A 25,869-nucleotide genomic window follows, 5' to 3' on the forward strand; every position below is an offset into this window, starting at 1 on the left:
ACGATTTCCTTGCCATTGCCAGTCTACATTTTATATCCTCTCTACTTCGACCATCATCAGTTATTTTACTCCCTAAATAGCAAAACTCCTTTACTACTTTAAGTGTCTCATTTCCTAATCTAATCCCCTCAGCATCACCCGATTTAATTTGACTACATTCCATTATCCTCGTTTTGCTTTTGTTGATGTTCATCTTATATCCTCCTTTCAAGACACTGTCCATTCCGTTCAACTGCTCTTCCAAGTCCTTTGCTGTCTCTGACAGAATTACAATGTCATCGGCGAACCTCAAAGTTTTTACTTCTTCTCCATGAATTTTAATACCTACTCCGAATTTTTCTTTTGTTTCCTTTACTGCTTGCTCAATATACAGATTGAATAACATCGGGGAGAGGCTACAACCCTGTCTCACTCCTTTCCCAACCACTGCTTCCCTTTCATGCCCCTCGACTCTTATAACTGCCATCTGGTTTCTGTACAAATTGTAAATAGCCTTTCGCTCCCTGTATTTTACCCCTGCCACCTTCAGAATTTGAAAGAGAGTATTCCACTTAACGTTGTCAAAAGCTTTCTCTGAGTCTACAAATGCTAGAAACGTAGGTTTGCCTTTTCTTAATCTTTCTTCTAAGATAAGTCGTAAGGTTAGTATTGCCTCACGTGTTCCAACATTTCTACGGAATCCAAACTGATCTTCCCCGAGGTCCGCTTCTACCAGTTTTTCCATTCGTCTGTACAGAATTCGCGTTAGTATTTTGCAGCTGTGACTTATTAAACTGATAGTTCGGTAATTTTCACATCTGTTAACACCTGCTTTCTTTGGTATTGGAATTATTATATTCTTCTTGAAGTCTGTGGGTATTTCGCCTGTCTCATACATCTTGCTCACCAGATGGTAGAGTTTTGTCATGACTGGCTCTCCCAAGGCCATCAGTAGTTCTAATGGAATGTTGTCTACTCCCGGGGCCTTGTTTCGACTCAGGTCTTTCAGTGCTCTGTCAAACTCTTCACGCAGTATCTTATCTCCCATTTCATCTTCATCTACATCCTCTTCCATTTCCATAATACTGTCCTCAAGTACATCGCCCTTGTATAAACCCTCTATATACTCCTTCCACCTTTCTGCCTTCCCTTCTTTGCTTAGAACTGGGTTGCCATCTGACCTCTTGATATTCATACAAGTGGTTCTCTTCTCTCTAAAGGTCTCTTTAATTTTCCTGTAGGCAGTATCTACCTTACCCCTAGTGAGACAAGCCTCTACATCCTTACATTTGTCCTCTAGCCATCCCTGCTTAGCCATTTTGCACTTTCTGTCGATCTCATTTTTGAGACGTTTGTATTCCCTTTTGCCTGCTTCATGTACTGCATTTTTATATTTTCTCCTTTCATCAATTAAATTCAATATTTCTTCTGTTACCCAAGGATTTCTATTAGCCCTCGTCTTTTTACCTACTTGATCCTCTGCTGCCTTCAGTAAGTAAGGAGATAGTAAGATGCAAAATATGGTAATTATAGTGGTTATGGCCGATATAGTGTAATAAGTAGAGTGAGAGAATTGTATGGTATTGGGAGATGTGTAACTGGTTCGTGTCTCCCTGCATCCAAAAATTATTTTTTGCTAGCCTTCGCATTTTCTAATAGCTTCTGATACTTTCTTATTAGTTTAATACAAGTACATTCTATTATATTCGATTTTATGTAAATAAAAGTGCACTTTTTTCTGGGGAGTGAGTTCGTTTGATTGGCTTGATCTACACGACAGCTTGTCGTATCTGGAGTAAGATAATTCTGCACTTCCTTGTTTTAAGTTTTGTGTTTCACACGTGGTAAAGATTCTGCTGTTGAACAGGAACGGTCATGGAGAAATAATGGCCTTAAGATTTTACTAAAAAGTGAGGATGCTGAAATAATTTTTGTCTTATGTGGAGAACTATTGTAAATTTGTATCGCACTACTTGTAATTTAACTTTTACAAGCCGATGTCCTTACTGGTTGGATATGGTACTTCCCTTTTTGCCTTATAGCCGGCCGGAGTGACCGTGCGGTTCTAGGCGCTACAGTCTGGAGCCGAGCGACCGCTCCGGTCGCAGATTCGCATCCTGCCTCGGGCATGGATGTGTGTGATGTCCTTACGTTAGTAAGGTTTAATTAGTTCTAAGTTCTAGGCGACTGATGACCTCAGAAGTTAAGTCGCATAGTGCTCAGAGCCATTTGAACCATTTTTTGCGTTATAAAATGTCCATAGATACTGAAATTTTTATTTACGTGTACTACAGACTAGTACAGGGAAAATGGAGGAAATGTGCGTTTTAATAGAGCCAAAGTAGGAATTTTACATCCGTCTATTTTGTAAACATGTGACTTGCGAACCAGCCACAGCCGGCAACTGCCGCTGGACGCGCTGCGATTGCATTAACCATATTGCGACACACATACCGTGTGCGGAAGTCACATCGTTTCTGAGCGTTCACCAGCACGTTGAACTCTGCATGCAACCTTGACGTTCAGCAGCATGAGACGTGTGCCGAAGATGGGCCTACATGTGCCTCAGTGTTATATACGCAATCACAGTGCACTCCAGCTGCAGTTGTCAGCTACACCTGGCTCACAAATCACACTGGTAACGAAATGGACAGGCGTAGAATCCCTAAGTTAGCTATTTAAAAAGGCACATTACCTCCCTTTTCCACATGCTAGTCATGCTCTTCTGTCAGTGGTATACTTAGATAAAAACTTCAGTATCCATGAACATGTTATATGGCATAAAAAGTAGCATATCCAGTCAACAAGAACATCGGCGTACGAAGGTTCCATTACAAATACTGAAATGCAAATTTACAATAGTTCTCCATATAAAATAAAAATTATTTCAGCGTTCATTTGTAGTAAAACCCTAAGTTTTATTCTTGATTGATCACTCTTCCTGTTCAGTAGAAGCACCTGTACAACACGTGAAATACAAAATTTGAAACAAGAAAGTGGAAAATATCTTATAGCAAGTAATGCAAGCTGTCTTGTAGATAAAACCTATCAAACCAACTCACTCCTCGGAAAGAGTGTACTTATATTTTCATAACATTTAGTTTTACAGAATGTACTTGTATTAAACAATAAGAAAGTATCAGATCACATTAGAAAACGCAAAATTTAGAAAAAAAAATTGAATTTAGTGAGACGCTAACTAGAAACACGTCACCTATTGTCTTAGAATTCTACATTTATACTCATTACATTGTGCTGATCATGTCTTATGTACGTCCGCCCCTGGTAGCTGAGTGGTCAGTGCGAAGGAATGTCGTACCTACCGGCCCAGGTTCGATTCCCCGGTGGATCGGAGATTTTCTCCGCTCAGGGACTGGGTGTTGTGTTGTCCTTACGATCATCATTTCATCCCCATCGATACGCAAGTCGCCGAAGTGGCTTCAACTCGAAAGACTTGCACCAGGAAACGGTCTACCCGACGGGAGGCCCTGGCCACACGGCATTTCCATTTCCATGTCTTATGTATGATCATACTTTTCATCTTACATTTCCTGAAGGCTGTAATCGTAGGTACTATTTTAATTGACGTTTAATTATAACAAATTGTACCAAGGACAATGAGTTTTTGATAGCTTCTCAGGGTGCCGTTACCTTGAAGAAGCATACAACTCACATAAATTTTTCAGTTACCAATATGTCGTTTTCCGTCATTTCATTACAACAAATCGTAAAATTAACGACGGGTTTCGAGAGATCCTCAATTTGCTGGCGCTTAGCAACGGCATGTATACTTATGGGCTTCGAGCGAAAGTCAATACGGCGTCTCACGAACCGCGACCTGTACTGAAGAGAGAGGGCGTCAAGTGACGTATGTGGTGTCCTTTCATCTCATTGGTCAACGTTTAAATGCATGTTCAGTATGAGTGACATGTTAGATATTGCTCTGCACTTTCGGAAAGATTTCCCAACACGATTTTTCCACGCTATGACGTCAGAAACTCGGCACGCTCAACGTCGACGTTCGAATGCACGGTCCGTATGCTGACGGTTTGTTGTTGTTGTTGTTGTTGTGGTCTTCAGTCCAAAGATTGGTTTGATACAGCGCTCCATGCTACTCTACGCTGTGCAGCCCTCTTCATCTCCGAGTAACTACTGCAACCTACATCCTTCTGAATCTGCTTAGTGTATTCATCTCTTGGTCTTCCTCTACGATTTTTACGCTCCACGCTTCCCTCCAGTACTTGATGCCTCAGAACGTATCCTATCAACCGATACCTTCTTCTAGTCAAGTTGCGCTACAAATCCCTCTTCTCCCAATTCTATTCAGCACTTCCTCATTAGTTACAGGGTCTACCTATCTAATCTTCAGCATTCTTCTGCAACACCACTTTTCAAAAGCTTGTATTCTCTTCTTGCCTAAACTGTTTATCGTCCATGTTTCACTTCCATACCTGGCTGCATTCCATACAAATACTTCAGAAAAGACTTTCTAACTCTGAAAGCCGGCCGAAGTGGCCGTGCGGTTAAAGGCGCTGCAGTCTGGAACCGCAAGACCGCTACGGTCGCAGGTTCGAATCCTGCCTCGGGCATGGATGTTTGTGATGTCATTAGGTTTAACTAGTTCTAAGTTCTAGGGGACTAATGACCTCAGAAGTTGAGTCCCATAGTGCTCAGAGCCATTTAACTCTGAAATGTATATTCGATGTTAACAAATTTTTCTTCTTCAGAAAAGCTTTTCTTGCCATTGCCAGTCTACATTCATAGCCGGCCGCGGTAGTCTCGCGGTTCTAGGCGCGCAGTCCGGAACCGCGCGACTGCTACGGTCGCAGGTTCGAATCCTGCCTCGGGCATGGATGTGTGTGATGTCCTTAGGTTAGTTAGGTTTAAGTAGTTCTAAGTTCTAGGGGACTGATGACCAACAGCTGTTAAGTCCCATAGTGCTCAGAGCCTACATTCATATCCTCTGTACTTCGTTCATCATCAGTTATTTTGCTTCCCAAATAGCAAAATTCATCTATTACTTTAGGTGTCTCGTTTCCTAATCTGATCTCCTTAGAATTCCCCGATTTAATTTCATTACATTCTACTATCCTTGTTTTGCTTTTGTTGATGTTCATCTTACATTTTCCTTTCAAGACACTGTCCGTTCCGTTCAACTACTCTTTCGAACCATTTACTGTTTCTGACGAATTTCAGTGCCATCGGCAAACTTTAAGTTTTCGTTTCTTCTCCCTGAACTTTAATTCCTACTCCAAATTTTTATTTTGTTTCCTTTACTGCTCGTTCAATGTAGAGATTGAATAACATCAGGGATAAGCTATGTACAACCCTGTCTCACACCCTTTTCAACCAATGCTTCCCTTTCGTGCCCCTCGACTCTTATAACTGCCTTCTGGTTTATGTACAAATTGTAAATAGCCTTTCGCTTCCTGTATTTTATCTCTGCCACCTTCAGAATTTGGAGTATTCCAGTCAACATTGTCAAAAGCTTTCTCTAAATCTACAATTGCTATAAACGTAGGTTTGCTGATTTACCATCTGATCTCTTGATATTCATACCGGTGGTTCTGTTTTCTACAAAGATCTATGTAATTTTTGTGTAGGCGGCATCTATCTTGCCCCTAGTGATATATGATTCTACGTCCTTACATTTGTTCTCTAGCCATTCCCGCTTGGCCGTATTGCACTTCTATTGATTTCATTTTTGAGACGTGTGTATTCCTTTTTGCCTACTTCATTTACTGCATTTTCAAATTTTCTCCTTTCATCAATTAAATTCAATATCTCTTCTTTTACCCAAAAATTTCTATTAGCTCTCGTCTTTTTAACTACTTGATTCTCTGCTGCCTTCATTATTTCATGTCTTAAAGCTACCCATTCTTCTCCTACTATATTCCTTTCCCCTATTCTTGTCGATCGTCCCCTAATGCTCCCTCTGAAACTCTCTACAGCATCTAGTTATTTCAGTTTATACAAGTCCCATCTCCTTAAATTCCTACGTTTCTACAGTTTCTTTAATTTTAACCTATAGTTCATAACCAATAAATTGTGGTCAGAGTCCACATCTGCCCCTGGAAATGTAATGCTGACGGCTTAAGGATGCGTTTATGCTGCCGTCTCGCCGCTCGCTGGCAAGGCGCAACATCACACCCGCTGCGTCTTTCCGGCTGCACCACAGTTGCTCGTCCCGCTTCTCGCCACAATCCTCGACACTTGATGATGTCAAGTTGTTTTCTATTTCGCGGTGCAACCATTGCCGTATGTCGTGAAACTTGAGTCGTGATTGGCTGCGTCTAGGTCACTCTAGCAGTGTCAGGTTTGACTGCTCGTCGTTGCATGATTTCTCACACAGCGTATATCTACTTCTACATCTCCATATACATCCATACTCCGCAAATTAATGTTCAAATGGTTCAAATGGCTCTGAGCACTATGGGACTTAACTTCTGAGGTCATCAGTCCCCTAGAACTTAGAACTACTAAACCTAACTAACCTAAGGACATCACACACATCCATGCCTGAGGCAGGACTCGAACCTGCGACCGCAGCGGTCGCGCGGTTCCAGACTGTAGCGCCCAGAACCGCTCGGCCACAGCGGCCGACGCAAATTAATGTGAAGTTCATGCTATAGGGTACTTCTTATTGTACCTTATATCAAGATAGGGCTCACGACAAAAATGACTTCTTCAATGCTGTAATTAGATTACTCTTACCTGGGATCCCTGCAAGAGCTGTAGGAAGCTGCAGCATACGCTTAGATTCCTTATTTAATACTGGTACTTGAAACATTGTTAAGTAGTCTATCAGAAGATAGTTTGTGTGAAACTTCCCACTATTCTACCAATGAAACCACCATACACAGACAGTAATGCTGTCAGAACTATAACTGACGGTTTTTAAACAGGAACTTACACCATACAGTTACATTAATGGTCGCGCTCGATAGCCGCGCAGTCTCAGGCATCCTGTCACGCTTCGCGCGGCTCTCCCCGTCGGAGGTTCAAGACCCCCCTCGGGCATGTGTGTGTGTTGTCTTTAGCGTAAGTTAGTTTAAATTAGATTATGTAGTTTGTAAGCTTAGGGGCCGATGACCTCAGCAGTTTGGCCCCATAAGATCTTACCACTAATTTCCAATTTTGCAAATTAATATCACGAAGTGTCAAAAGCCTTTTGCATCACAGACCGGTGCGAGATATGCGAGAAGAGAATCAGTGAGATTCTGGAAGATACCGTCAGGGATGTGGAGCCGTACTGACTCCTGTGCCGTGGCCAGCTGCTATAGTTTTCTCACATGAGGAACAATGACGGCCGGCCGGAGTGGCCGAGCGGTTCTAGGCGCTACAGTCTGGAGCCGCGCGACCGCTACGGTCGCAGGTTCGAATCCTGCCTCGGGCATGGATGTGTGTGATGTCCTTAGGTTGGTTAGGTTTAAGTAGTTCTAAGTTCTAGGGGACTGATGACCTCAGATGTTAAGTCCCATAGTCCTCAGAGCCATTTGAACCATTTGAACAATGGCGTGAACAGCCCGACTGAGGTGGTCCTACAGATTCTAGACTGGGTTTAACTCAGGGGAGTTTTGTGGCCAGGAGAATACAGTAAACACATGCTGGTGCTCTGCGAACTGTACATGTTCATTGCAAGCTGTGTGACACGTTGCACTGTCGTGCTGGAAGATGCTATCATGTCGAGAAAAAACAAACAGCATTTAGGGGTTGTCATGGTCCCAAAGGATAAATGCATACCTTAGTTGATCCATTGTGCATTCCAGAATGACGAGATTACTCAGTGAATGGCACAAAAACAATCCCAAGACGTAACGCTCCCATCTCTGGCCTCCTCTGCCATACATAACGGTCTGTCCGATGAACCATAAAGCAAGATTCATACGGAAAGGCCACCTGTCACCACTCAGTGGACGTCTAGTTTGGGTACTGGCTGGCAAATTCCAGACTTTGGGGCTGATGAACAGCACTCAGCATGGGTGCATGAGCCAGGTGCCTGCTGCAGAGACCCATACGCAGCAATGTTTACTGTACAGTTGTTGAGGGGACGCTATTGGTAGCCTCTTGGTTCATCTGGGTGGTCAGCTGCTCAACAGTTGCACATCTATTCTCCCGTACACGTCTCCGCAGCCAACATTCACCCTTGTCATCTATGGCCCATCGTGCGCCATAGTTGCTTAGGCGCCGATTTTGAATAGTGCCATTTTGCCATCCACGGTTTACTTTAAACCGCGGCGGCAAAAACCGATGACCATGCCCCTTTGGGCGTCCAATTAATCGCTCCATTTCTGCATTACGACAATCACTGGCACGTTTTCCCGTTTCCTCCCGACATGCTTTATATACGCTCCATTTTTAGTGCTGTATCCTGCCGTATGTGAATGTTTATTGCACGATGACTTCAAACACAGCGGTGGTCGCATTTAAGTGACTGGACGTGTATACCAGTGCGTTTTTGGATGCAAAGATATATCTGACGAGAGGCATACAGATCATCAGAGCCACTTGATGATGGATAATATTACATGTAGTAATTTTTGCTAGTTTGTTCCTCTGTTTCACCTGATTTATCGTTTTCTTTTTTTCGTTAGAGTACCAACAAGGAAATCTAAGAATAGCAGATGTAGCGTATGAAGTAGATGTGGATAAAACTGATGGTATGGCAGCTCAGAGAGAGGCCTACGAATCATTGTTCAACAGAACCTACGTTAATAACTTTGAGTCGAATCTTACTATCAAACTATTTTGCGTCAGTAAAATTTAACAAAATTTGGAAGATTTGTCACAACATTCGTAACTATTTGAGAAAGTGCTGTTGTGGATAATATTTGAGCTGTTGTTGGAACTTTTCAGAAGATATGCACTGTACATCATCTGAATTCAAAGGATGCATCCATACTCCTTCTGCATCCACACTTCGTCTACTTTCTTTTTGTCAATAACCACATTTTTGGCGTGAACGAATCAGTGTTATTATTGTCAGATGATTGGTAGAAAATAGCTTTTGCTTGACGCACTACAAATAATCACTCAACTAGCGATGTGAACAGCTGCAGGGTAAAGGTTGCAGGCAGGAAAGCGAGATGCTGTGCCACCAGCGAGCAGCGACGGGCCAGCAACGAGGCTTCAGCGTAAATGCAAGGCTCCCTGCGAGCATCCAGATGCTGTGTGACAGCAGTGAGCAGCGACGTGCCTGCAGCATAAACATATCCCAATGGGGACGGCTGGTGAGGCGATGCTCAGCGGCAGGTGACGCTCCAGCCAAAAGCACACTTTTGCCGCAAAATCAGGGTACACACTGAACATTTTTCATGGATATTTCTCTTACAGCTCAGGATGGTAATTATATTTAACCTCTGTAGTCTTAATTATGTTAAGGAAACAAGACAATTATTGCTTAAAAAGCTTCAGCGGTAGTTCTTTCTTTTTTTTCCAAGAGATGGTTGGAGGCAGAAATAGTAGCACAACAGACAGAGAGCGCACTGGCGATGCGGAGGCGCTCCCTGCCTTTCCCTGTGCAGAACACACAGCACACCAGCCTTCATAGTACACATTGCAGGACATCCTTTATAATCATCCACTTGATCACGAACTTCGTATTCCATTCGTAACACTCCTTAACGAATGTAGCTTAAGCACCTAGAGATTATCCAGATGGAAAGAACCTGTTTTTAACACTGCTGGGAATACTTTGCTTGCCGGCTGAAGTGGCCGTGCGGTTCTAGGCGCTGCAGTCTGGAACCGCGAGACCGCTACGGTCGCAGGTTCGAATCCTGCCTCGGGCATGGATGTGTGTGTTGTCCTTAGGTTAGTTAGGTTTAACTAGTTGTAAGTTCTAGGGGACGAATGACCTCAGAAGTTGAGTCCCATAGTGCTCAGAGCCATTTGAACCAATACTTTGCTCAATGGCATCTGGCAACAGCATCCTACAGTCCTAGATATGTAGTTACAATTTCGGCAAATCATTGCGAATTGCATTTGGGACTGCTATAATGCCAGCGGGAGGAGCCATCGAAGTATAGTGGGGTACAACCTACTTGCACTGCCTGCTTTTAAATTCCGACGAGGACTTAGGCAGAGAAAGAGACAGAAAGTTTTCTGCATCGTCAAGGACGAAATCTTTGAAGGACTTAGACAGAAGCCTGCTTATGTAATCATCAGCTCCCATCCCTTTGTATTCTATGCGAGGACAGCCGTAAATTCATATCTATGCCACTTAAAAGTCAGAGACGCGCTAATGACCAGTTGTCGAGCTTTAAGCCGCTGTTAAGCGTGAGTGGGGAACAATGTGCAGACCGACTTCGTAAAAGCTATGCTCTTCTGTGCGAATCATTATTTAACTACGTTGTTGCCCAATTAGGATCCCAAGAGCTTCATGTCATTTCCATACCTCATGGAAATCTATATTACCACTTACCGTAACCGCGCGGTCTAGGTGCCTTGCCGCGGTTCACGCGGCTCCCAATGTCAGAGGTTCGAGTCCTCCCTTGGGCATGGGTGTATGTGTTGTCCTTAGCGTAAGTTAGTTTAAGTTAGATTAAGCAGAGTGTAAGCCTAGAGACCGATGACCTCAGCTGTTTCGTCCCACAGGAACTTACCACCACCACCACCACCAGTCACTGAAGATAATGTAACAGAGACTTCCATCAACGTTTCGAAGATGGGTAGTGATTTGAAAAACTATAATAGCTTCTTCAGGAATCGGAACGGGAGTATTTCCGATCTCGTAGTTGGAAACAATTTAGTAGCAGTCACGCTGCAGACACATTGGCGCAAGAAAATTCTATCATTATAGACAGTGTCAATGAATGTCTGTTCTTGGGAGAATTCAAACGTTCTTGTTAGTCATCTTCTCCAACAGCAATGCGTAATCATAACGGGCATGACAGTCGTTCGCTATTAGATTGTACAAGAATGTCAGCATCTATGCATTCCGCTACATCTACCAGAACTATGTGGCGCTTGATTGACAATGGCCTGTGGCTGATTAGTTTATTACAGTGTGATCTGAGTGCTGGTGTCGTGTTTCATGTCAGGTCGACTAGTCTTGACACTGAACTCCATTTTAAAGCATTCGGAGAACTCCCAAACAGCGAAAAATCCTTTGTTTCGCCTTACGATTTGTTGTATAAGAGAATTTATAAAGAAGACAACAATTGATGAGTGAAACTGTGCTTAGGCTCGATCCCAAATTGCTGCATACTCCTGTAATTGGTTGACGAGATGGCATGAAGGCTGAAGAACCAGCAGCAACACGAAGTACAGCCCAAGTGGCAGTCTCAGCGTAAATCTGGTAAGGTAGTACCTGTACTGCCCCAGCAGCAGACACATAGGCACCCAGCGCCAAAGCTTAACAGCTTGGAGAAGGGCAGATTGGTTCTCGTCCACAGGAGATCAGCTTGGCCCCATCCTCAGTCAATCACTGTAGTCACCGGCAGAACTGTGGATCCAGGTCCGAAGTCCCCTCTGTTGCCAGATGGCTGTGGACTTGTTGCAGTGGACTGCAAATTGGTGGCTGATTGAAGACTAGCTGAATTCACCAGAGTATCCTGCAACTCAGTAGAACTGGTCTTCCATTGGTTCCCATGATGCAGATGGAATGGCCTCACTCTGAGAATGAACTTCGAAAGGGAGGAGGTTTTATGGCAGACAATAACATGAATCCCCCTGTAGCGGCACCACCGTTTAGGTTAGGGAAAGTTAGTTTTGAGCGATACTCTAAGCACAAGTTACTGCCAGGTGCAGGCCGGATTGCAGTGAGTTACATATACCAACGGTTGCGAAGTAGAATGGAGGCCACAGGGCCGTCGAACTGCTGAAAAGCATAAACGCAGCAGTTTGCATGGCGCAAGCTACAGGCAGAAGGGACACACTGGCACAACACATGTGTTGTGCGTATGTGACTCGGAGCAGCGCATTAGCAAAACAGAGGTGCACAGCCGAGTATAAATAGGTGCTGTTTTCTAACGAGATTCATTCAAGTGTGGCAGCTCTCCTGGACGACAGGCCGTGTCACACCACCGGGCTACATGCAGCAACAGATGGGGAGGCAGCGTCCCAGTCCACGGCGGGCCACTCTTCGGCTCACTACTGCAGGCAGTCGTTTCGACTCCCAACCCACTCCAGAGACATCCAGAGGCAAGGGCCGCAGATTCGGACGCCGGACTGCGGTCGCTTGTTGGCGCCGCAACTTGGGCCACGCCGGTGAGGACGCGCAGTGCAGGCATCTTGATGTTGTCAGCTGGCCTCGCGCCGGCTCCCGGCGGAGCAGCACGGAGACAGCAAAGACAGTGTCCACTGAGTCGGCTGCTGGCACAGCCATCCTGACATAGTCGGAACACTGCAGCTGGCATACAAGGCCGGCTCAACACCGCATTGCATTACACGGGCCGCTGGGGTGCTTCCTCAGCATTGCAGGCCCCTGTGACACAGACCAGGAGGAACGAGGGCACTATAGCTAAAAAACAATATATCATATGGAAAGTTCTCGCCGAGCTTTAAGATGGCACCTCCTGACACCCATCCACTACATTTGGTGTCTTCCCGCTACAATTTGGTCATAGTGATACATTCGGTGTCAGAAGTCGCCATTACATTTGATGTCAGAATAGTTCAGTTCGACGTTCGAGACTACTGGACGTTTTCTTGCCTTTTTTTTCGAGTATGGCTCCTGTCAAGCCACATTGTAGATATTTTACGTGTGCATAGTATTTTTTGTGGTCAGAGTAAGTGTTAGTATGTTTAGGGAGTATCATTGTTTTCGTGGCATTTAATTACTTTTGTATTGTTTTGAGTATATCATATTTATCCTCTCCTAAAACGAAAGATGAGATGCTGAGTGTGATGATATGGAGCTGTTGTTCTTGTATTTAAATGTTTTGTTTCAGGACTAACTGGGAACGAAAGCAACACAATAGTAGAGTCAAGGACGCAAGATGTGTGTCGGAACCAGAAGCGGTGCGGGTTTTGATGGAAAAAGTAGCACAATTGATAGCAGTTGTTGTTGCCTAGGGTGCACGAGATTGTTCCAGCTGCTGCGAGTCTGATTATTGCGTTTTCTGGCAAGGCATTTGAGGCCGTTCGTTCGTTGTGGAGGACTTGGAAATTTCAGCTGTGATGAATGGTTGATCTGATGAACAGTTGTTACATGTAGCCAAGATTAGATTAACAGGTGAAGCGAAGACATATGTAAGGTGTTCTGAGGCCTTAAGGAACGTAGGACAGTTTAAGCAGTTAAAGGAAAGGCTTTTTCAAAGGTACAAGAAACAGAATAGCGCTCGGTACTTTAGAGAGAGGTTAAGTACAATGTCAAAGAGACAGGGGGAGACGATAGAGAAATTTGCGGACAGGATAAGGGAAATTAATGAGTATACTTACGAGTTGTGTCAGAGCGAGGAAGCGAATAGTGTTCTGTTGCAGGAGGCCGAGCAAAGGGCACTTTTGAGAGGGTTACCGGCGCATATGTCACGGAAAGTGCGTGAAGGGAATCCGAAAGATTTGTATTCGGCTATTCAGCTGGCAGTTCAATGTGAGGAAATAGACGTGGCAAGACGGGTACGCGAGAGGCAAACACTATTTGCAGTGGGTATAAGATGTTATAAGTGTGGTCGTGCGGGAGGGACATGTGCAGAGGAAATGTACCCAGTCACCAAGGAATAGAGGAAGGGGTGGAAATCAGCAGCATGGAGAATAGAGAAGTGAAGATAGGAGAGGTGGACAATCGTTAAACGGCAGAGGGGGCCAAAGACCCACCTAAGGGAGCTCCCGTTTAATTTCAATGCTACGAATACGTATGGAGAGGTGGAATGTTCAGTGATAGGATCCGTAGGAAATAAAAAGTTTAAGATTTTGTTGGACACAGGGGCGCAAGTGTCAGTGGCTACTAAGAATATAATTGGACCAAGGAAGTTAGACCCACCACGTTACAGGTTGCGTGGAGTGAGGGATAAGGAGGTCACACCTTTGGGGTCAGTGACAGTTGACTTTCGCATAGGGGAAGTCCGATTTGATGCACGCATTGAGGTAGTACCATGGGTAACCGAGGGCTATGACAAGATCCGAGGAGTAGGTTTCATGCATCAACGTCACGCCAAAATTGACCTTGGACAACGAACTGTGGAACTTGGTGGAATGTTATTTCAGCTAGGGGAAACTGTTGTCGATGCAAAGCTGTCGCGAGGGGCGTTCAACGTAATGAACAAACCAATTGAACCGCGTACATTAGAATTAAGGCTTAATTCCCATGAGTATGTGTCTAGTGGCACCGGGAAGTCGCTTTGGGTAAGTGTGGAGTCGAATCTACCTGAGGGTACGGTATGTGTTATTGAACCATTGGAGAATAATGAAGTTTTGGGTTCACCGGGTTGTTTTGTGAAACGTAGCAAATTTGGATGTGCCAGATGACGAAGGCTGGTGTTCGAGAGGTAGATGAAGCGATCAACCACAACTGCCGACAAAATTAAGCATTTGAATGGAGGAGAAATAGAGCATTTGGAAGAATTATTGTGGAAATTTAAGGATTTGTTTTTTCCACAAGGGTCGTTACCAGCAACTCCATTAGTTCAACATAGGATACCAACAGGGAATGAAGCACCTGTTTACCATAAATAATACAGAATACCGAGGTATTTGCAGCCGATTGTGGAGGATTTCATTGATCTGCAGCTTGCGGACGGTGTTATAGAGCATAGTAATAATTGCTGGGGAGTGGGCATTGTCGTTGTGCCTAATAAATCTACGGATGGAACTAAAACATACAGGTTCTGTTGTAACTACCGATACCTCAATAATAAGACAGTAACGGGCGCATACCCCATTCCAAACATATCAGACACTTTGGATCACTTAGGACAGTGCCAGTACTTTTCTACGATGGGTTTGACAAGTGGTTATCATCAGTTAGAGGTGGCTCCAGATGATCGTCCAAAAACTGCTTTCTCTACACCTGGAGGACATTACCAGTACATTAGACTGACATTCGGTTTGAAAAACGCTCCGGCAACGCTTCAGAGGTTGCTAGACAGTGTCTGGAGGGGCTTGAGCCACGGTAGTGTCCGGTCTATTTGGATGACATTATAGTGTTTTCAAGTAGTATGGAGCAACATAGACAGTGGTTAAAGGAAGTATTTATGAGGTTAAGGGCAGCTCGTTTGACGTTGAGCCTGGAGAAGTGTCATTTTGCATTAGAAGCAGTAAAATATTTGGGTCATATTATCAGTAAGGACGGAGTGCGAACAGATCCGAGGTTGGTACAGGCTGTAAGGGATTTTCGGGAACCGAAAACAGTTAAGGAAGCGCTGTCCTTCATCGGAATTTGCAATTTCTATCGAAATTTCGTGAAGGGTTTTGTAGATTTAGCACAGCCGTTAACGTGATTGTTACGGAAAGGTGTGAAATTTGAGTGGACAGAAGAGTGCCAGAAAGCGTTTGACAAACTGAAAGAAGTGTTAACATCAAGCCCGGTTCTTGTGTTTCGAGATTTTGGAAACGAGTTTATACTAGCATGCGATGCATCGAATCAAGCATCAGGTTGTGTTCTTAGTCAGGAAATTGATGGGAAAGAACATCCTGTAGCCTATGCGTCTAAGCAGTTGAATGTAGCAGAGAGGAATTACTCAACAACAGAGAGGGAGATGCCTAGCGTAATCTATGGAATCACATATTTGAAATGTTATTTATATGGGAGAATATTTCGGGTAGTGAGAGAGCATGCTGCGTTGAAGTGGTTGTTGGGGTTGAAGGATCCGTCCACTAGACTCGCTTGATGGGCTGTGAGGCTTAGTGAATTCGACTACGAGGTGGTGCAAAAGCCTGGGAAGAAGCATGGTAATGCAGATGCACTAAGTAGGAAGGTGGCAAAAGTAGAAGTCATAGGTTATGACCTAGCGGTGTGGCAAGAATTACAGGACGCTCACGACGATTGTAAATTGTATCGGACACAATCACAATTTAATATGTACGACGGTCTTCTGTGCGGGGAAACGAAGTTAGGGCCAAGGGTAGTAGTGCCAGCGAAGTTGAGGGATGAGGTTTTAAAGGCAGCACATGATGACGGGTTATCTGGTCATGGAGGGTGTAGAGCGACGAATAGGGGAGTGACGGAAAGGTATTGGTGGAGAGGTAGGAAAGGAGATGTGGATCAGTATGTCAAGAATTGTATACCATGTGCGCAGAGAGCAGATTTGAGTCGGAAACAGATACAGCTACAACAATTACCGGAAGCGACATATCCATTTTCTTTTCCGGGATTGATGTCTTAGGACCTTTCAGGCGAACACCATCGGGGAACAGATTCGTTCTGACAATAATAGACCATTTTTCGAGGTATGGGGAGATGGTGGCTATGCCAAATCAACAGGCAGCAATGGTCGCGCAAGCGTTAGTAAACAACTGGATTTTGAAGTTTGGTGTACTGGAGACAATAATTACTGATCAAGTGACCAACTTAATGTCGGATTTAATTAAGGAACTGTGTAAATTGTTGAACGTAAAGAAGTTGAGGACAAGTGCGTTGCATCCACAGGCCAACGGAAGGACAGAACGGGTACACAGAACAATCGGGAAGATGCTGAGTTTTTATGTGGATTCTCATCACCATCAGCGGGACGAGTATTTGAAGCATACTGTATGCGTGTACAATGCAAAAGTCCATACAAATACCGGTTTGTCTTCATGTGAGATAGTGTACGGGAGGAAAATGCCGTCACCGTTTGATTTAGTGAAGCTACAGAAAGGAAGGACCGGTGAATCGGTACGTCAGTTTGCGAGAACAAGTCGGAATGTTTGGAAACGGGTACAAAAGGCGAATACAAAGACTTCGGAAAGGCAGGAAGACGCAACCAAGCAGAAAGGATGTTTACCGCAGTATAGCGTGGGGCAATGGGTAATGCTGTTCAGCCCCTACATACAAAGAGGGAAAACGAAGAAGTTCCTCACGAGGTATCAAGGGCCATACCAAGTTGTTGAAACCACATCTCCCGTTAGTGTTAAGCTTCAGCTGCCAACTAGAATGACGATAGTACACATTGGGCGACGATGGCCATTTAAGGGTTTCCCCAATGTGATTCCAGGAGTGTCACAGGACGTAACGAGGAAGAAAGGGCGAGTGCAGAAAGGTGTTCAGCGCAGATAAATCCAGGAAGATAGAGTACAGCATCAAGTACCGTATACTTTGCGATCTAGAAAGTAGTAGAGTATTTGCAGCTTTTTTTTTTTTTTTTGTTTTCGTGTCATGTATCATTGGGTTTGCATAGAGTAATTAGGCATTGTATTTTGTATGTGTTTTCGAGTATTGTGAGCCTGCTAGGGGCAGCAGTCTTTTTGAAGAGGGAGGAAGGGTGATGGTGATCCCTGTCCTCAGATAACTGAATAGGTGTAGCGTCTGACGTATGTGGAGTGTTGTTGAAGGAGAAATCAAACACAGTTCTGGAGAAATAAATGCGCTGGAGTAAATTTTGCTGCAAAGCCGTAATAAATATGTGTTGAACGATGCCAGAGTCGTACGATTCCCTGTTTAAATTTTTAGTTATCGACAGTGCTGGGTCAGGAAAGTCGTGTTTATTGCACCAGTTCATATAAGGTAAGGATGAAATTAGTCACACAATCGGTGTTGGGTTTGGATCAAAAATAGTTAATGTTGGAGGAAAATCTGTGAAGCTACAAATATGGGACACATGCACGGTGCAGTTATTTTTAGCCAGGGGAAAGGAATAGACTGTCCAAGGGACATCGTGTAGCCAAAATTGAGCTTGTAATGGGTCGGAATGCATTGGATCTTCTCCACCTACGCGAATTTGGCAGTAGTAGCAAGTTGTTTTGAGCGGGGAGTATTTGCAAAAGCGAAACGCATAGAGCTCGAGGGGAGCGGAATCTTAATCAATGGAACTAAGTGTAACATAATAGGACCAACCTTCCACCTGCCAGCGTCAATTTCAGGAGTCACGCAATTGAATGTTGCGCAGCCACAGCTGTACTGGCCAGAATCCACTTGAGAGTTTCTGCCAAGGCATAATCTGACATTGTTAATTAAACTATGGAGCCAGGTCTGCTGAGATCCGTAATCCGCCTCATTTTGAAGCAAGAGGGGCGCATACCAGTCGAACAGCTTGTTCAACATGTCGCACAGTGTAGGGAAAGACAATGGCAAATAACGATCATTTTAAGCACCTCTGTGCCAAGTGTCATCGTAGTCTTAACTTTTCTACGTGTTTTTTCTTTCTGATCAGACGGAGCACTAATTCCAAAAGCGAATCAAGGGTAATCCAAGTCCCAGTGGATTGGATACCGAGAGCATGAGACAAGTAGGCAAGGGGTTGATCGAACAGTGGTCGTCCAGTAAGGAATTTTTTTCGTTTTGTTTCAAGTCATGGTTTTAAGGGGCACTAGAACACATCTAAGTTTTCTAATAGTAAGGAAATATGCCATAGTTGCTGACCCAAACAAGTTAACAGCTAGTTAAGGGTCAACCCGGGGACCAGGTCTTTCTGAAAAGGGGAATAATGTAGCGGCACCACCGTTTAAGATAGGGAAAGTTAGTTTTGTGCAATATTCTGGGCACACGTTACAACCAGGTGCGGGCCAGATTGCAGTGAGTTACGCATACCAATGGCTGTGAAGTAGAATGGAAGCCACAGTTCCGTCAAACCGCTGAAAAGCGTAAATACAGTGGTTTGCATGGCGCAAGCTACAGGCAGAAGGAGCCCACTGGTGCAACCCAGGTGTTGTGCGTACATGACTCAGAGCGGCGCATTACCAAAACAGAGACACACAGCTGAGTATAAAAAGATGCCATTTTCTAACGAGATTCATTCAAGTGTGGCAGCTCTCCTGGACGGTGGAGCGTGTCACACTGCCAGGCTACACTCAGCAACAGATGGGATGCCAGCATCCCAATCCACGGCGGGTCGTGGGTTCGATACTCTGAGGCTGACGCGGGGTCCACAGCCAGCCAGCGGTGGGCCACTCTTTGGCTTGCTACCGTGGGCAGTCGTCTCAGCTCTCGACACACGCCGGGTACATCCCGAGCCGAGGGTCGCAGATTCGGATGCCGGATTGTGGGCGCTTGTTGGCGCCATGACTTGGGCCACGCCGGCGAGGGCGTGCGGCGCGGGCATCCTGCGTTTGTCAGCTGGCTGCTTGGCGGCTCCCGGCAGAGCAGCATGGAGACATCAAGGATGGTGGCTGTGGTCGGCTGCTGGTGCAGCCATCCAGACGTAATTGGAACTCTGCAGCTGGCGTACAAGGCCAGCTCAACACCGCATTGCATTACACGGGTCGCTGGGGTGCTTCCTCAGCACTGCTGGCCCCTGTGACGCAGACCAAGAGGAACGAGGGCACTTTAGCTAAAAAACAATATATCATATGGAAAGTTCTCGCCGAGTTTTAAGATGGCACCTCCTGGCACCCATCCACTACACCCCCATACAGCGACCGAATGTGCCCTCGTTTTATGACCCTGTCAGGGTTTTCAGCTGTTCCTGTGATTAAAATAAGGTTTCCAGAACGTTCCGTTATGCTAAATTGCATCCTTCATGGTGTTCTTATGACATGTCTAGGTGAAATTACTATATTTAGCCTCGTTACAGTAAAGCTTTCTTTCTGCTCCGCAATTTTTTCAAAGTGCTGAACCGATTGTTCTTGGCTTCCCCCTAACACAGTCTGATGAAACGAGCTACCAGGTTGTTTGTACTCTGGACCTGCCATGTTGATATTTGGTTACAACACTGTTGCGTAGCTGGCAGATGCGCCTCACTTAGCGATATCTCAGTTGGTGCCTAACAAAATTTTATACCTGCACTTACTTAGTATTGTACTGTGTAACAGTATATTATAACTGTTAATTGTTCCAAAGTTTAAATGTGATTCTCGATATCCCTTCTAATATTCCCCATTGTATGGATTTTTCTTGTTCTATTGTAAATGAAACTTATGTTAGTAAATGTGCAATCTTAACTGAATCTTGAATGAGTTCATATTTGGAGAACCCTTTAAATGGCTTCATAAGTGATTGTGTTTGGACTAACACTGTGACCAGTTACTTGCGCTTGTCTTTGATATAATTTTAATGTCGTATTCTCTCACTTGGATACATAACATTGTTCATGGAAGCTGTCCATCATGTGCAGGGCCAGGTAGGGCAGACACTTGTCAAACTCAGGTTCACTAGTGGCTCAGTTGGCATCTTGCAATACGCATGCAGCCTGTTGTGAACTTCAAATATAGTATGATGTGTCATAGATGTGTATTTCTTATTTTATTCAGTGTATGCGACAGAGGCACATGTGGCCACGTGAGTTATGACCCGTGTCACGAGTCAGTACTTGTTGACAAGCAGGGTTCAAAGAATATTAATTGTCTAAAAAAATCTGCCGTCACAAAATTGTTGCTTCACACCGCTCGCAATGTCGGCTGTGGTCTTGTCTCTGTATTACGAGTCAAACGGTTATCTGTTTGCTGGCTATGTCTGTTAGTCATTTCAGTCCTGATAGCCTCCCCCCCCCCCCCCCCACAAGAATCGCTTGCTGTCAGTCAGTTGGCAGAACACAAATGCACGTTCCACAGTGGTGGTGGCTGCGACCTCTGCATCAATTGCAACCCTTGAACCCTTGGCAGCCACTATCAGTCACTCCCAAATGCTTGTGTGTATGTGTGTAATTGAGTGTTTAAATAATAAAGTGAAACACCCCATATGGACATTGCTCATTCTGCATAATTGTTTAAAAATGGATATAAATGAAATTTAAGAAACTAAAGATGATAAGGATTGAATCACAACCTTCCATGCTATTTTGATAGCCCAACTGCCCTATTTGTGTGATTTAAGAAAATAAACATCATGGGACTCGAACCGAGAACCTTCCAATAATTGTTTAAAAAATCTGCCATAACAATATTTACACTTCTTCAGACCGCCCTTGATATTGGCTACAAGGCTGCAGTCTTGTCTGCGTGTTATGCGTCAAACAGCTATCAGTTTGCTGGCCAGTCATTGCACCTCTTACTGTAAGTGAGCTGGTGGAACAAATATGCACAATGCTGTCCTCCCTGTGGTGGTGGCTGCGACCTCCCCATCCATAGCAGCCCTTGACAGGCGCTATCACTCACTTCCCAACGATTGTCTCATGAGTGTGTACAATGAAGTGTTTAAATAATAAGGTGGAACATTCATATGGAGACTGCTCACACTGCACATTTGATTACACATGGATTCAGATAAAATTTAAGAAAAAAAAGCAGGACACGAATTGAATCACAACCATACACACTATTGTGATAGCCCAGTTGTGCTTTTTGTGCAATTTAAGAAAATGAACTTCAACGGATTTGTACCCAAAGCCTTATCCTTAGCACTTACCCAGAAACCAACGCCAACACGAGGAGTATGGGGATGTAAAATGATTGATTTCTCAGAGCACGTTGTATTCTAGTGTCCACTGTAAAATCTACATAGACGACTAGTAAACATAATAGCTGAAGATCCAGCTCCATTGGAAATTATGAATTGTGTGGTACACATAATTTCTTTTCAGTTGCATATTACATGTATGGGAGTCAGAGAAATGTGCAAAAGAGGATCAGAGCATGCAACACACAAAGTATTTCTGTCAATGACAATGAAAATTTATTCATGAAGAAATTAGTAAAGTGCTTCTTCCACCAACGCCATGTTGTGATCATCTGCATGAACCAATGTAGTACTCCACTGCAGTGTCATCAGTCACTGGCAGTGTAAGGTATAGCAAATGAACATTCACTAAATGCTAAGCAGTGGATTGCAGTGTATTTTTAATGTTTTATTTCTTAAAAAATCTGAACTGAACAAAATGTGTGATATGTAGATTCACACTTTTCCTTAGAAACAACACGGGAATTCCAATGATCTGGTGGAATATACCAGTGGCAGATGACGTACTCTATGCTACAAACAGGTATAGCGACTACTTCTAACACTATGAGTATGGCCTTCCTGCATGTGAGCAAATTTGATGTCTTTTCGAAGATAGGGAAGGAGAGTGGAATTTAGCCTAACAGAATATCACCATTAATCGAAAGATTGCATTCTTGAAGTCATGGAATTTTTTCCTAAGCTTTCATCCATGCGTTTGTAACTCGATGTTGAGATAGCATCACTTTTGGGTGACTATTTTTTTTATAACACCACATCGATCCTAATTTTTCGCATTGCGCCATTTTACCCAAACATGGAGCGAAGAATGAAGCATCAAGTGGGGTTAAATAACGCATTGTAAGACATTTAATTCTCTGCTTCATGTAGTTCAATTACAATTTAATTCTGTTTTAGTGTGCTAACTGACTGAAATAATGTTTAATCCGAAAATAGAACAAACCAATATAAACTGTAGAAATAAAGTATTATGTCCACTGTTGATCAGCTTTAATCAAAACATGAGATATTCACTGTTTGTGTAACCATGTATCACGTAAATAGTTGTGTGTAGTGCCCCATCCACCGTACTCTAGATAGCTCCTAGCTAAGCACGATAAACATCTATACGTGACTTTTTTATATTTTCCAAATTCATCACACACTATGCAAACTTCATTTTTAGAATTAGCAATCTTATAATGTAATTCATTGTTGCCACAGAAGTTGGTCAAAACTACGTCAGATTCAGAGGTGAAAATTAATTTTTTTTGTAATTTGTACGTTTTGTCTTAGAATCATCTGCTTACTATTTTTAAATTTTTTATTGATTTCTGATGTTGGAATTTTCTTTGATCGCCCGTTTATCTTCTTTAATTTTCAACAATTCTTTGTATGATGTACACATACACACACACACACACACACACACACATATCGACCGCCTACCCCACCCTCTGTGTGGATGGCAGGGGGAACCTTTGAAGTGTTCAATGGAGGCCCCAGTTTTTTATTGCAGATTACGATTCTACGGCAAAATCTACATATGTTTTGTCTGAAGCGTTTTCTTCATTTCGCCACACATGGCGCTCTAGTCTGAGAAACAGAAATGGATACACAATCGTAATTTAGGACAGGCTATTCAATGGCCCTTGAATATCCTATCGCACGAGAGACCCCAACCTCCATGCTGCGAGGGTAGGACAGACCAGTATTTCATAACTTCTACTTCGAAACCTCATTTGCAACGTTGTATTCCACCAACATATTGAATAGGGGACTACCCGACGCGCGACTGCGTCTATGGCTCGAGGCGAACGCAACTCTACTTTTCCAATTAGAGAAGGTGTCAAACGTAGTGCACTTGGTGATCCGCTTTTCAACTGATCGTACACAGGACAGAAGCATATCTGCGAGAATGTCAGCACAGGCGTTTTTGATGCGATCGACCATGTCGTCACGGCCTGTTGGCACTTGCTGGTACACCTTATTTTTTGAGTTAAATATCCCCTCAGAAAGAAATCCGGCGATGTCTAACCCAGCGACCTAGCAGGCCTAGGTGCCGAACCACCGACCAGAGTAACATGGTCCAATACCTCCTGTGATTCAGTTGTGTAATGCGCTGGGCGATGCCATGCTGAAACCACACACGTTGTCGAACGTCCAGGGCAAATCTTGCAGTAGTATCGGTAGTTCCTGTTCCAAAAACGTTCGATATTTGCGTCCATTTAACGTGCCATCGATAAAATACGGACCAATGTGTTTGCTCCCAATGATGCCACACCATACGTTAACTGATCAAGGACCTTGATGGTTAACTTGCCGTAACCAGTGGGATTGTCTAACTCCAGTAATGCATGTTATGCCGGTTAACGCTACCGTGATTTCTGAGTGTAGACTCATAAGAAAATAGTACCTCTGCGAAGAACAGGGGTCTTTTGCATTTATTGAATTGCCCATTCACAAAACACTACCCGGTTATGGAAATCGGTGCCATGAAGTTCTTGATGCAGTGACGCGTGGTATGGGTAATACTTATGACGATGCAGTATTGTGAAAATATTACCTACCGACAAACCCAGCGATGTAATTGCCGGGCGCTTATCTGTGGGTTTGGTGCACTGCCGTTAGTACAGCTGTTTCATTAACTTCCCCTGTAACGCTGTCACGGTACCCCGGCAAGTAGTCCCCTGTTTGATATGTTGGAGGAATACAATATTGCGAGTAGGGTTTCCAGTTAGTAGTTATGAAATTCTGGTCTGTCCTACCCTCGCAGCATGGAGGTGGGTTCCCACGTGCCATTGGATATTCAAGCGCCATTGAGCAGCATGTCGTAAATTACGATTGTGTACCCATTTCTATTCCTCTGATTACAGCGCCATCTGTGGTAAAACGAAGAAAATGATTCAGACAAAACATGTATAGATTTTGGGGTAGGATCGTTATCTGCAATAAAAAATGGGGGTTCCTGTTGAAGACTTCAAAGTTCCCGTACACAACCCACGCACAGGATGGTGTGGCAGTTCGAGTGTGGTATCATTTTATGTCCCCCTCCGAGACAAATAAACTGGAACTATAACTTTTTCTTGATCCAATGTGTAATTTTCGAGATATTTCAATGGCTAATGTTATTGCTACGCCTAAACTGTCTGTATTATTTAACAAAGACACGTAAATATTTGTTCTATGCCAAAACTCGACTATGGTTCGAGCTTTATATCCATTTCGTGTAAGGCACAATGAACCCTCAAATTAAATGTTGTAATGTTACTGCCCGCATCTCGTGGTCGTGCGGTAGCGTTCTCGCTTCCCACGCCCGGGTTCCCGGGTTCGATTCCCGGCGGGGTCAGGGATTTTCTCTGCCTCGTGATGGCTGGGTGTTGTGTGCTGTCCTTAGGTTAGTTAGGTTTAAGTAGTTCTAAGTTCTAGGGGACTGATGACCATAGATGTTAAGTCCCATAGTGCTCAGAGCCATTTTTTTGTAATGTTACTTCCTCTTCTAAGTTGTCTGTATTATTTGTCGAAAACTTCTCTTAGTTTGGCTAAGGCCAATACGACGTGCATTCAAGTTCTAAGGCCTCCGATTTTTTTTCTAATTGACTATTCACCCGAAATCGATGAAACTGGCGTTACTTCTCGACGTAATCGACCTGCAGACGTACACATTTTTCACAACGCTGACGCCATGATTCCATGGCAGCGGCGAAGGCTTCTTTAGGAGTCTGTTTTGACCACTGGAAAATCGCTGAGGCAATACCAGCACGGCTGGTGAATGTACGACCACGGAGAGTGTCTTTCATTGTTGGAGAAAGCCAAAAGCCACTAGGAGCCAGGTCAGGTGAGTAGGGAGCATGAGGAATCACTTCAAAGTTGTTATCACGAAGAAACTGTTACGTAACGTTAGCTCGATGTGCGGGTGCGTTGTCTTGGTGAAACAGCACACGCGCAGCCCTTCCTGGATGTTTTTGTTGCACTGCAGGAAGGAATTTGTTCTTCAAAACATTTTCGTAGGATGCACCTGTTACCGTAGTGCCCTTTGGAACGCAATGGGTAAGGATTACGCCCTCGCTGTCCCAGAACATGGACACCATCATTTTTTCAGCACTGGCGGTTACCCGAAATTTTTTTGGTGGCGGTGAATCTGTGTGCTTCCATTGAGCTGACTGGCGCTTTGTTTCTGGATTGAAAAATGGCATCCACGTCTCATCCATTGTCACAACCGACGAGAAGAAAGTCCCATTCATGCTGTCGTTGTGCGTCAACATTGCTTGGCAACATGCCACACGGGCAGCCATGTGGTCGTCCGTCAGCATTCGTGGCACCCACCTGGATGACACTTTTCGCATTTTCAGGTCGTCATGCAGGATTGTGTGCACAGAACCCACAGAAATGCCAACTCTGGAGGCGATCTGTTCAACAGTCATTCGGCGATCCCCCAAAACAATTCTCTCCACTTTCTCGATCATGTCGTCAGACCGGCTTGTGCGAGCCCGAGGTTGTTTCGG

General features: G+C 44.2%; 1 protein-coding gene across 1 annotated transcript in view; it reads left to right on the top strand.

The window, feature by feature from the left end:
• The first annotated feature begins 19,053 nt into the window (after positions 1 to 19,053).
• LOC126235149 (paramyosin-like) overlaps positions 19,054 to 25,869 on the top strand; it is a 30,819-nt gene continuing 24,003 nt past the window's right edge. Inside the window, exon 1 of the mRNA XM_049943882.1 lies at positions 19,054 to 19,099. Within this exon, the coding sequence (XP_049799839.1) occupies positions 19,054 to 19,099 (46 nt within the window). The remainder of the gene's footprint in view (positions 19,100 to 25,869) is intronic.

Source organism: Schistocerca nitens, chromosome 2 (assembly GCF_023898315.1).
Source record: "Schistocerca nitens isolate TAMUIC-IGC-003100 chromosome 2, iqSchNite1.1, whole genome shotgun sequence".
Lineage (NCBI taxonomy): Eukaryota > Metazoa > Arthropoda > Insecta > Orthoptera > Acrididae > Schistocerca > Schistocerca nitens.